Below are 12,037 nucleotides of genomic sequence, written 5' to 3' on the forward strand. Positions count from 1 at the left end.
GGGAATCGTTTGCTTACAAATTAATGACATTTCTTGCTGTTTAGTCTTATAAACTTACAATGTGAGCAAAACTACTTGTTTTATCATCAATTTAGACAGAGAAACATGCAAATACTAGTTATAAAGCGACGTTTGTGAACTGGCAATGGTTTGTTCTGAAGGTCAGCTGCTGATGTGAATGAATGGTGGAAGAAAGTAGTACCTTGCACAAAAAGGTTTTTGAGACTCTTTTGTTTGTTTGTTTTTGTTTCATACACACGATTATGCCGTCGAACTGTTGTATTAACGCAATATCACTATAGCAGAGCAATATGGCTGCAGCCTCGAGCCAACACACTCCCTGAACCAGAGCCTGTGTACGGCCGTATCGCACTCGTGTGATATTGCTCATTTATCAACAGAAGGCACTGCCAGCTACGGTAATATCATTGCGCCCAAGCAGGGAGGAAGAAGAACGAATGTTATTTTCATCGGTTATCAACAGAAACACATGTTTTGAGGTTAGTCACATGTCATCTATTTCATAGTTCACTACATTTAAGTAAAAAGGAATTGTAAATTGTTTAGTACAAGATAGGCGGTTCATTCCGCTGTTGCTACCCCTGATGAATCTAAGGTCCAAGCCTAAGGAAAATAAATTATAGAACAAGATATCTTTTTCACTTCGTTTTTAACTTCAAACGTTCCAGAAAGTTCTAACTTCATAATGCGGGAACTTCCATAAGCGCAACTATGGTGAGTGAAAACAAGAATAGAAGGAGACCATGAAAAATAAGCTGTTTATGCTCATACATTGTGATTAGCATAAATAATAAGCCTCGTTAGGGATGGTCTGTTTGCAAAAGAATAACTGTATAGCCTACTATACAGTTTGAACAGTTTTGTAATTTGTTGTTGTAAAATCCTAATTTTATCAAGTAGGCTAGGCTGACACTTTAAAATGTGTTTTGTTATTTGAAATAGCGTGCAATTCTAGAAATGATTAAACATTTATATTCATTATTTTCCATTTTAGTTATAATGTAAGCATAAGAAACCCACAACCAATAAAAAACTAAATATACAAAAATGTATTGCTCCCTATTTTTTACTTCACAGATAATTGCAAGTGTACAATTTTAATCATAGTATTTTGATCACTGAAATAGGAAATGGATGGTTGTATCAGCACTTATATAAAAGATATTAACAAATATCTATAATAGATGTATTTGTGAAATTATTTATTGAAAGTATGTACTTGATATTAACATAACATATGAAATCATTTATTAGTTCTGCTCCAGGCAAACTGAGATAAAGTGTTCATTGTTGAGCCCTGTACATTAATTTCCAGTAAAGTCTTAACAAAACAAATGTGTCCAACCAATCATATGTTGTGTTTTCTGTGTAAATACAAAGCTCAAACATATTGAAATGACTTAACCAGGTTGAATAAGATAATTAAGCCAATAACATGGGCATTTCAGTCAGCCTTCTACACCTCTAGCTTCTTTTTTAGTTGGAGTTTGTAGAGGATTTGATAGCCATCGTCCCAAGCGTAGAGCAGCTGTTCCACAGGGCTGTATTTGAGGCTGGAATGGGTGCCATATCGCTTTGGAAAGTATACATGTGGAGCTTCATCATTGTTGACCATATCACTGACGTCAAACACACACTGAATGCGAGATCGACTGGGTAATTTGGAGTTGTAGACCACATAGACAGTCCCGCAGATGACAAATGCTGCCTCTGCATTCTCCCTCACACAAGGGGTGTCCCACATCTGCTGGATGTCTAGCGTTTTGGGGTCTATCTTGGCCAAAGAGATGTGTCGCTCGTTTTCCTGAGTGGCATAGATTGCCCACAGTCCCTCTTCATCCACTGCTAAATCAATGAAGGTCTCGGGATTCAGGCTGTATACGGGGAGCTGGTTTTTAACTGGAAAAACAGCGCTGTCCACAATTATGTTCTTCTGGAGATCAAACTTTATTAGTTTCATCTCTTCGCCCTGCTTCAGGTAGTACATGTGGTTGTTGTAGATGGCGTGGCCCATTCCACGCCAGGCCGAAGGGAGCTGTATAGTGGTGGCTCCAGAAGTGCCTTGGGAGGATGTGAATTCACGGACTGTCCCAAATTCAAATACTGTGTTATCATCAGTCCCGTTTAGGATGTACACTTTCCCAGTGGCGCTTCCCATGTCCTTGGTCCACATGCCCTTAGCACCGCCCACTCGTTTGAGGATCTTCATGGCTTTGATGCTGGAGATCATATCACTGCAGTCTAAACATAAGGACACATTTAAAATATTGTCATTTTTGGGTCAACTGTCTCCTTGTTATAGTGTATTATTGCACAGCTGTCTGGAGGACTTGATTCTGATTGGTCCAAGGTACGCTATTCCCAGATAACAACTGCCAAAGCTAATAATTTAGGCTCATCCATTAAATCGTTTTGACCAGCAGTGAATGTGTTCATATTCATATTTATATGATTGTCTATCAAACTTTGATTGTTTGGTGCCATCTTGTGACTGAATAATGCGTAGGTTAGTATATGCTCCATTCAGCTGTTTTAAATTCTATTAGCTTTAAATTTTAATTAAAGAATTACTAAACAATTGCACTCAGAACTATGTTTTGGGTTTAATTTTTACATTTAGGGGCAAGCAGCCATGTAATAGGCAGAGGAAAGTACTGTAAATCCAGGTGGTTGTTTTCAAAGAATAAATCACTTCAGTCTTGTACAACAACACTGGCCCGCTGATAAACCTGTCTGGCTTTATTCTGCAATAACAACTGCCTGGATTTACTTTATCCCTTATATATTTCTCCCTTGAATTACTTTGGCACTATGTTAGAGGTTTAGAACTGAACATTTTGTCCTCATTTACTCAACTTCATAATATCATTTATCATGTACTCCCCTCATTCCAAACCCACTTTCATTCATTTTTGTAACACAAAGGAAGCTAAATGTTTGTCCCTCCGTTGAATGTCAGTTCACTCAACTTCGAAGCTTTAAACATTTATAAAAAGTTTTTTTTTAGCAAGACGAGATGGGTGATTGCTTTATATGTGAACAGGTTTTATTTGGCCTTTTATTCACAGATAAACATTGTTTGGAAGTCAACTTTGCAGTTTTGATGCATGAAAACAAAAACTTAAATGTGCAATGTGACATTCTGATTGGTTCTCACACATCAAGAGAGCATGTTTTAACCAAATTTGAATGCTTTAAACATTGTTTGCTGATGTTTACAAGTGAATAAAATCCTAAATTGAATCTATTCCTCTTGTAAAGCTTATAAAGCATGTTGGTTTATTTTTTGATCTCTGTCACTTTTCACAGCATAAAAGTTTTGAGTAAAGAGAAACTGAGTGGAGGGGTAGTATCCTCTCACATATCATAAAAATATGTTAATTTGTGTTCTGGAGATGAGTGAATGCCTTATAGATTTGGAACAACATTATGGCGAGTAGAATTGTAATTTTGGGATGAACTAACCCCTTAGTCAACAAAATTTCTGCATCATTTCTTTTCATCGCATTTCTATCAATATTTACCCTTTTTGTTTCAAAGTTTATCCCGCTCCTCATAATATTACTTATTGTGCGCTTTACACTAAAGCCTGATTGAACACTAAAGCCTAATGGCAATGCACAGTACACTAATGACAGACTGGGTTAATCAGATTTGTGCCATTTTGCAATGAAAATGCAATATAGAGCTGCTGAAGTGTAGAGGCGCTGTGTGAAAAGCATCATGATTTGTCCTCCAGCAGTATAATTACTGTCTCACTCAGTGATGGAATAATAATACTTTTTATTTAGTACCTCTAAGTGCTTTTCTAAACGAGGACTTTAGGAAGATTAGACCCCCTCTTTAATGCATTATGTATTACTCCGTCAAGTTGCTGTATAGCTCAGAGCTTGATTTGATTGAACTTGCTTCCCTGTCATTCTCATGCCACTTACCCACAGAAGCTTTGCTTCATTATAAGATTCTTAAAACTGAATCTTTGAAGTGCGTCTGGCACTTTTTTTTACTTTTTTTTTATTGATTTGATTTGATTATTGATTTGAAGTTTTTTTTAACCATGTGATATCATTGTTTTAAAATTATTATAACTATAGAACTACAGTGCTTATTGGAAATCATCATACACTGTTAAAATCTATACCTTTACACACATTACATCCTGTTTTCAAAACACCTTTAGGATAAAATGTTAGAAAGGCACAGATTAGGTGAAGGCTACAAAAGCATTTAAAATTCTGCAAACGTTATTTGAAAAGTGATTTGATGTCAGGCTGTATGACAGATGAATTTATCATTTCGGTTACACTTTATTTTGATGGTCCCTATTGCACATTTTGTTGACTAAAAGTTGCATTGCAACTACAACTTTTCATTTGAGTATTAGTAGACTGTCTGCTTAAATCTGCTGATACTGCTCCTTCAGCAGATATTTACTGCAACTGACTATAAGAAACTTTACAAGTACATGTCAACCTACACTAACTCTAACCATAACCCCAACCTAACAGTCTACATACAGCTACAATGCATCTAACAGCAACAATGCATAAAATTTTATCTAAAATAAAAAAATGAAGAAATATATTAAAAACCTGAAACTAAACTAGAAATTATATGTATTAATATACTGTAATAATATATGAAATAGTATGAAAACATTTCCTGATACAAATTTATTTTATATAAATATGACAGATTTACTAGTCCATTGGTGTTATGTTGTACATTTCGTGAAGACATTTTTTTGTTGTTGTTTTTAAAATTTTGGTTGTTTTATTTTAAAATATTTACAAATGTTCTTGTTGAATTCTCTGAATTGAAATGAATGTGAATAAATTTTGCCATTTTTAAAAATGCATTTACAGGGCAGACCAAAACCCCCATTTACACTGTAAAAAAATCTATGACAACAACATATAAATTATGTTAGTTTCTTATTTGAATATGTTAGTAAGATTTTAACTAAATTTAAGTTATACAAAGTTAATATTTTTTGTCTGTTAGATTGAAAAATTAGATGACTAGAAAATTTAATTCAACAAAAAAAAATTTAAGGCAGCAAGTATTTTTTATTCTTATGTATGTTTTAAGTTAGCTACAACGTTTGCAAATAAAAAAAATTGCTCCTCTAATGGATTGCAAATTGGAATGCAGATTACAGAATTGTTTGAACGATCCAACTATGGCTCATATTATCATGCTGAGGGACGAGCATTACTCATAGCTAAGCATGTGGAATGTTACCTAAAGCTCTTTACCTGTAAGCTTGGCGTACTTAGCTTTGTTTCTCTCCTTGACAAACGTCACCTGCTGCTCCACCAGCTTGTCATCTACATCCACGCAAGGCTGCGCGCCATTCTGTGTTTCGAGGTAGTCCATCTCTCTCTCCACGCGATCTACGCGTGTTCCCACAGTGTCCAACTCGCTCCGCAGCGCCTCCTTGCTCTTGTCCAGGCCCTCTAGCTGTGCCACCATCTGCTGCTTGAACTCGCGCAGCTCAGAGGCATAGCGGCTGGTCTGCTCATGCCACAAGGAGATGCGGTCCTGCCAATGGAGAAATAAACAAAAACAAGTCTCAAGAGCCTCAGCAAAGGAGATATGAATTAGTCAACTGTAAAAGTATCAGTGAATGAGGCATCTTTCATATGAAAAGACAAACTCAAGGCTAGCAATTAGCCTGTGGTCTTGTGGGTTTAAAAAGCGCAAGTGGTTCTTCTGGTTAAAAGTCACCAGAGTTTTTAGGTGGTTGTTTGGGTGTTGCTATGTTGTTGATTAGATGTTTTGCTTTAATTTGATAGGATACTGTTTGTTAGGAAATTGGGTGAGAGAAAGATTTAGATCAAGGAAGAGATCAGGAAAGGTCCAAGAGGCAGGATTTGAAATCGGGATACCCAGAGCAATGTTGAGTTTGGGCATGGGTTGGTAAAAGATTCTGGCGGTATGAAAACCTTGGATAAAATATCAAGTGTGGCATGGTTGTTAATGGCAGACAGGCTGGTCTGAGTATTTTAGAAACTGCTGATCTACTTGGATTTTAACACACAACCCTCTCTAGGGTTTACAGAGAATAGTCTAAAAAAGAGAAATTATCCAGTGAGTGGCAATTCAATAGGCGCTAATGCCTTGTTGCTGCCAGAGGTCAGAGGTGAATGGCTCGACTGGTTGGAGCTAATGGAAAGGCAACAATAACTCAAATAACCACTCGTTACAATCAAGGTATGCAGAAGAGCATCTCTGAATGCACAACATGTCAAACCTTGAGACGGATGGGCTACAGCAACAGAAGACCACACCGGGTGCCACTCCTGTCAGCTAAGAACAGAAAACTGACGGTACAATTCACACAGGCTCACCAACATTGGATAATAGAAGATTGGAAAAACGTTGCCTGGTCTGATGAGTCTTAATTTCTGCTGTGAAATTCAAATGGTAGGGTCAGAATTTAGCATCAACAACATGGATCCATCCTGACTTGTATCTACAGTTCAGGCTGGTGGTGGTGGTGTAATGGTGTAGGGGATATTTTCTTGGCACACTTTGGGCCAATTAGTACCAATTTGGCATAATGTCAATGCCACAGTCTGTTTTGTTTGCTGACCATGTCCATCTCTTTATGACCACAGTGTGATCTGAACCTGGGATTAGTACAGTGTACCTAATCAAGTGGCCGGTAAGTGTATATGTTTTTTTTTATGTTTGAGTAAAAACTACTTTTTTTTTCCCAATGAACACAATAAATTTATTTTATTTTTAAGAAACACTTCTCGTGAAAGAGACTTCTGCTACATTCATTAGTTAAAAAAATCATATTTCTTTACAACTTAAAAAGGCATTATTGGATTTCTTTATTTTTTTGGTGTGCAGTAAGCCACTGCACTTTTTGGGTCTACAGCATGCTTGATGTTGGTGCATAAACGATTGGTTTTTCAAATGTTTCCTGAATTGTGGGCTGACCAGTAGATTTTGACGTGGAGGGTCATTTTCTGCTGGAGATATTGTTGCCGTAAAAACTAAACTAAAAAAATCATAAACAGCAGGTAAAGAAAAAAAACTTACAAATACCTAACAGAAAATTTGTGCTGTTTTACAACCTTGACTTTTCCAAATGGATGTAAACCTTGAAACCGGTTATCGTTCCAGGCCTAGTTGAAATATATGTCAGTGCACTAACCAGTGTGCCATCTCCACCAATGTTAGATGTCAATTTAATATTATTTTGACATCAAGGTAGTCAAGTTACATCAAATCGATTTACAATTTCACATATTTTTTATGTCTTTTGACATCAAGGGGCTCTATTTTGACGGTCCATGCGCAAAACGGAAAGCACAGGGCGCAAGCGCTTTCAGGGCGTGTCAGAATTCATATTTGCTAATTTAATTACAGGAAAATCCGCTTTGCGCCATGGCGCATGGTCTAAAAGGGTTGAGTTTATTTTCTTAATGAGTTATAGGCGTGTTTTGAGAATAAACCAATCAGAGTCTCATCTCCCATTCCCTTTAAGAGCCAGTTGCGTCGCGCCATAAGCGCATTTGCTATTTACAGGACGTAAAGTAAGTCTAAGTGGAAAAACTGAGCATTTCACAAGCAAACAAACAGTTAACAGTTTTTTTAACAGAAAACAGTTAAACAGAGCATCTACCACGCAAGAATGAGAGATAATGGACATACTTTCACCTTCGCTCTTGGATAGGGAAACCTTTAGGCACAGACATCAATTAGCCTATAAATAATTAATTTAGTTTGTTAAGCGCAAATATTTGTTTCAAAACTATTTCTAAATTCAGTTCTAATTTCAACCAAACAAATAAATGAACAATAATAACCAAGTGTTTTCAAAAACAGTGGTTTTTCATATTTATGTAGGCTGGAAAATAATATGTTTTGTATTTTTTTTTATCCTTTATATTTATATCCTATATATATTCTTATTATATCCTATATATACTTAATATTTAAATGTTTTTTCATATGTAAAGATATTTGCGTATTGCTCTACATCTTGTGTGTAGGCTATTAAGCATTGTGTAAGCGAGGTGCATTTCTGCGCTGGAGTTTAGACCGAGTTTGTTTTGGTCTTATGAAAAATCTATTATAGTTTCTCAAAATAGCAACGCGCCAGCAGTGCACCTTAGAACGCCTTCCTTTTTAGACTATGGGCGCACATATGAGCGCAAATGCATTTGCTATTTAAAGAGCGTGGCGCAACGCCTCAAAATGACTCTTGCGCCAAGCTGAAACTAGCAAACAAGTATTGCGCCGCGCCTTGTGCCACATTGTGCTGGGTGTATGATAGGCCCCAAGGTCTTCATATAAGTCCTAATTATGAGCCTGATTACTTAACCATTAAAAATATGATTTTTTGTTTGGCCAATGACAATATATGGTGAAAGATATATTATGAATCATGAATGTAAACTATATTATTGTACCATATTACAGATTTTTTTAATCAATGTGCAATGTTCTGCACAAATGCATTTGGCTTGACTGACTTAGCATGTTAGATCATGCGCATGCAAACACTGACTTGAGCTTAATGAACATGCATGTTCTAAGCAATCATACATTTAAAACCGTGAACTCGAGCAATTTAAATACCGTGTCAGGCAGCCCCATGAGTGCAAATTATTCGAATATAAGCCCTCCCCTGACAGCTGCAGGAATTCATGAGGACTTTGGCACTGGAACAGCATCTTTTGCGCTGCAGATGGATCAACCTTTGGCAGCAAATGTTCTTTTTTGAATTTGTGACTCAGTGGAAGGAAAGAAGCAGCGAAGTGCGTTTTAGCATAATCACACGAAATGACTTGCTGTACGTGCAGAGTCAGCACAGAGAGAAAACAGGAGAGAAAATTTTCTTTATGTTGCCGATTCCAACACACAGAGGGGGATCGGGTGACTGATTCGTGGAGAATGAACTGAAGCAGTAGCCACGAAGCGAAGGCTGAAAGAATGAGATAAAATGTGATTGTCTGTTGTTATTTTTTTCTTTCGACTAGCAGTTGGGTAAACCTACCATATTCAGTAGTCTGGTAAATAATGTACATTTATTGATGGATTTTACTATACTGTATATGTGAGCCTGACCACAAAATCAGTCTTATCTCTGCACACCAAGAAAAATGTTAACTCCTAATGTTGCTAGTTAACACAGATAATTTCTCAAATGTCAACCTCTATTAAATGGTTTATGTCGGTTTATGGTTAAAGCACCGGAGTAAATACATATACTATGAAAATCAAAAAATATTAAGTGTAAGACCAATTTATTTAAAAACATAACCAAAATAATCCATTTTTGAATACTAAATCATCTTTATTTATTGAAGCATGCCATAAAATATTTTAGATTCTAATTTAACACGTTTTCTTTCTTTTTTTTTTACAATAAAACCAAAATCAAGTGTATTAGTGCGACAGAATTATATTTGTTTGATTTTTTTTTTGTAAACCAACAATGCTGTGTGTAAACCATTATTTTAAACGGTCATTCTTTAAATGACTTAAACAGTGAATAATTTTAAACAGTCAAAATATGGTCAACCATTTCGTAGAGCAAGCAGTTAAAGGGTTCCATGTTAAAGTTAAAGTTCAATGAGACATTTTGTAAATTTCTACTGTAAATATAAAAACTCAATTATATTTTAATTATATTTTTATTTCAATCTTGATTAGTAATTCTTAAGTACGTCATTTGGACAAATTTAAAGGTGATTTTTTTTGCACCCACAAACAGATTTTGAAATCATGAAAGACATGTTCTCAACCATATATACCAAAATTATCCTAAAAATTAATTATTAAAAACACATAAGCTTATTTATTCGACTCTCAAGTGATGTATAAATCTCACTTTTAAAAATACATTCTTAGGATGTTTTTTTGGTTCAGTGCAGTGTTACATATTATATAAAAAGACAAAAGTAGCTGTATGGACATTATTACTCGACTCTTAATTATAAAGAACCCTCTGGATGCCTTTATATTTGCATGATTTTTAATGAAAACAAAGTTCTCTGCCACCAAATGTCACATGATTCATAGTGATTTTGATACATTTACTTAGAGTAAGAACATTTAAATAAACACTCACTCACTATACTTCAGCTTAATCACTGATTTATCAGGGGTAACTGCAGCGGAATGAACCACCAATTACTCTAGCATATCTTTTTATGCTGTAGATATTCTTCCTGTCACACATTTAAATAAATAACATCTGGTTGTAACATTAAAATATTTTGGCTGATACTTAAGATCACATTTGTGCATCTTTCCTAAACAAAAGACTTAATTTCTTCAAGCGTTTCAGCAATAGTGTATCATGTACAATCTCTTATCAACAGCAGTTTACTGTTTGCATTTCTGTGTACATTATTACTCTCGTATAGAAAGCTATGTGCAAACTAAAGAAGTATTATAGACCTTACTAACATAAATCATCCAAAAACGAACTCTGTTGTCCTGTTCTTTAGATTTACTCCATGTTAGTCTGTATCTGGAGGCCAAGGTCTTGCTGGAAGAGCATTACTGTACTTACCTCAATAGCAAGGAGTCTTCTCTCCAAGTAGTCCATAAGGGCCTGCTGCTGTGCCCCGACTAACCCAGAAAGAACAAGGACAAGGAGCTGGAGAGCTCTCATCTTGAAGACTGAAGAAGACTGCTTGGAAACGGTGAGTGTGTGTGTGTGACAGGCAGAGAGGAAAAGCCCTCATGCAAAGGTTTTGAGTTGGCTGGAATGTTTAGAGAAAGAGCAGAGCAAGAGGAGGAGCTTCCCACATCTGGAGCGCCTCTTTTTTTTGGAGAGCTCGATTACCTACGTCTCCTACAAAAAAAGTTGAACATCAAAAAAAGCGTAGTGTGTTTAATTATTTATAATTCATGATGTGATTCTGTGAATGCACATTATATTTTTAATGTTTTCAGATAGGTCAGTGGTAGTGTAAATTTAGTTTGAAAGTCATATAAATTACTCAGTAGGCCAGTTAGAGGGCACAAAGAGAGTATTTACTGATGCTCTTGCCTTTTTTAATTCTTCAGCTTTATTTTCTTTGGACGAACAGCGCGGCTTGCTTTCAGTGTTGCATAACACTAGACAATTTCCCGACACTGACTCATATTTCAGACTAGTGTAAACCATGGAGTGTTTCACTGCAGGCACCAGTTTAATGCGAGGAGAATGAAATTCGTGAGGATCATTCACAGCGATCAGTCAAAGTGTGGGGACTTGTTGAAACAAGCATAAATAACGGTTTGTTTGTGGCTGTTATGTGGTGCAAAATACTTTATGCAAATCGAGAAAAAAATATTCTTGCTGCATAGATTTAAGAAAAAAAAAAGGTCAAAAAAGGTCAATGTTGCAAAAACCAAACTAGAACTGAAATATAGAAAGTAGCCTGTTGTGATTTTAGTATAATTATGCAACATTAATCTCATTGAGGTCTGTGATGTGAGATTTTAAAAATAAAATATTTTGAAATGAAAACTGTAAATGAACCTGGCGGTATGGTGGCTCAGTGGTGGCTTCGAGTCCCGACAAAATGTAATTGCATTTTTGTGTGGAGTTTGCATGTTCTCCCTGTGTTGGCATGGGTTTTCTGCGGGTGCTCCGGTTTCCCCCACAGTCCATACACATGCCAAGCATATGGGTGTTTCCCAGTACTGGGTTGCAACTGGAAGGGCATCTGTTGCATAAAACATATGCTAAATAAGTTGGCGATTCATACTGCTGTGGCAACCCCAGATAAATAAATGGACTAAGCTAAAGGAAAATGAATGAATGAATGTAAAAGAACCATAAACTAAATACTGTTTGTAAGTCAATCTAATGGTTCACATACTACTGTATGATATAATAAAAGCAGGAGCAATTGAGTCATTTTTTAAAGAAAATGATGACATTAATATTTATATGATCAAAAAGTAAGTATCATTATTATCATTTCATTGTAATTTAAAAGAGCCTGATCATAAGCATACACTGAAAAAAATTATTTAAAGATGATTCCTTGGA

At 35.9% G+C, this 12,037-nt stretch overlaps 1 protein-coding gene across 2 annotated transcripts; it reads right to left on the reverse strand.

Annotated features, from left to right (window-relative positions):
* Nucleotides 1-1,206: 1,206 nt before the first annotated feature.
* On the reverse strand, nucleotides 1,207-10,753 carry olfml3b (olfactomedin-like 3b). 2 transcript variants are annotated; one of them, XM_087272585.1, is made up of 3 exons: nucleotides 10,565-10,741; nucleotides 2,873-5,565; nucleotides 1,207-2,798 (listed from the first exon to the last, which is right to left on the reverse strand). In XM_087272585.1, the coding sequence occupies exon 3, from the start codon at nucleotides 2,249-2,251 to the stop codon at nucleotides 1,478-1,480; it is 774 nt and encodes a 257-aa protein (XP_087128711.1). In that variant the 5' UTR covers nucleotides 2,252-2,798; nucleotides 2,873-5,565; nucleotides 10,565-10,741; the 3' UTR covers nucleotides 1,207-1,477. The 2 variants fall into 2 exon arrangements, with proteins under 2 accessions (XP_087128711.1, NP_001070719.1); NM_001077251.1 differs by having other exon boundaries at nucleotides 1,209-2,262; nucleotides 5,280-5,565; nucleotides 10,565-10,753.
* Nucleotides 10,754-12,037: the final 1,284 nt, after the last annotated feature.

Source organism: Danio rerio, chromosome 11, assembly GCF_052040795.2.
Source record: "Danio rerio strain M-AB ecotype USA chromosome 11, GRCz13ab, whole genome shotgun sequence".
NCBI classification, from domain to species: Eukaryota; Metazoa; Chordata; class Actinopteri; order Cypriniformes; family Danionidae; genus Danio; species Danio rerio.

Bases quoted from the DNA above. Each gene is read 5' to 3' on its own strand.
- olfml3b (NM_001077251.1), bottom strand. From the start codon at position 10,666: ATGAGAGCTCTCCAGCTCCTTGTCCTTGTTCTTTCTGGGTTAGTCGGG. The intron at 5,566-10,564 runs GTAAGTACAGTA...CTCCATTGGCAG, and splicing joins GAAGACTCCTTGCTATTGAG to GACCGCATCTCCTTGTGGCA. The intron at 2,263-5,279 runs GTAAAGAGCTTT...CCTTATGTTTAG, and splicing joins TAAGTACGCCAAGCTTACAG to ACTGCAGTGATATGATCTCC.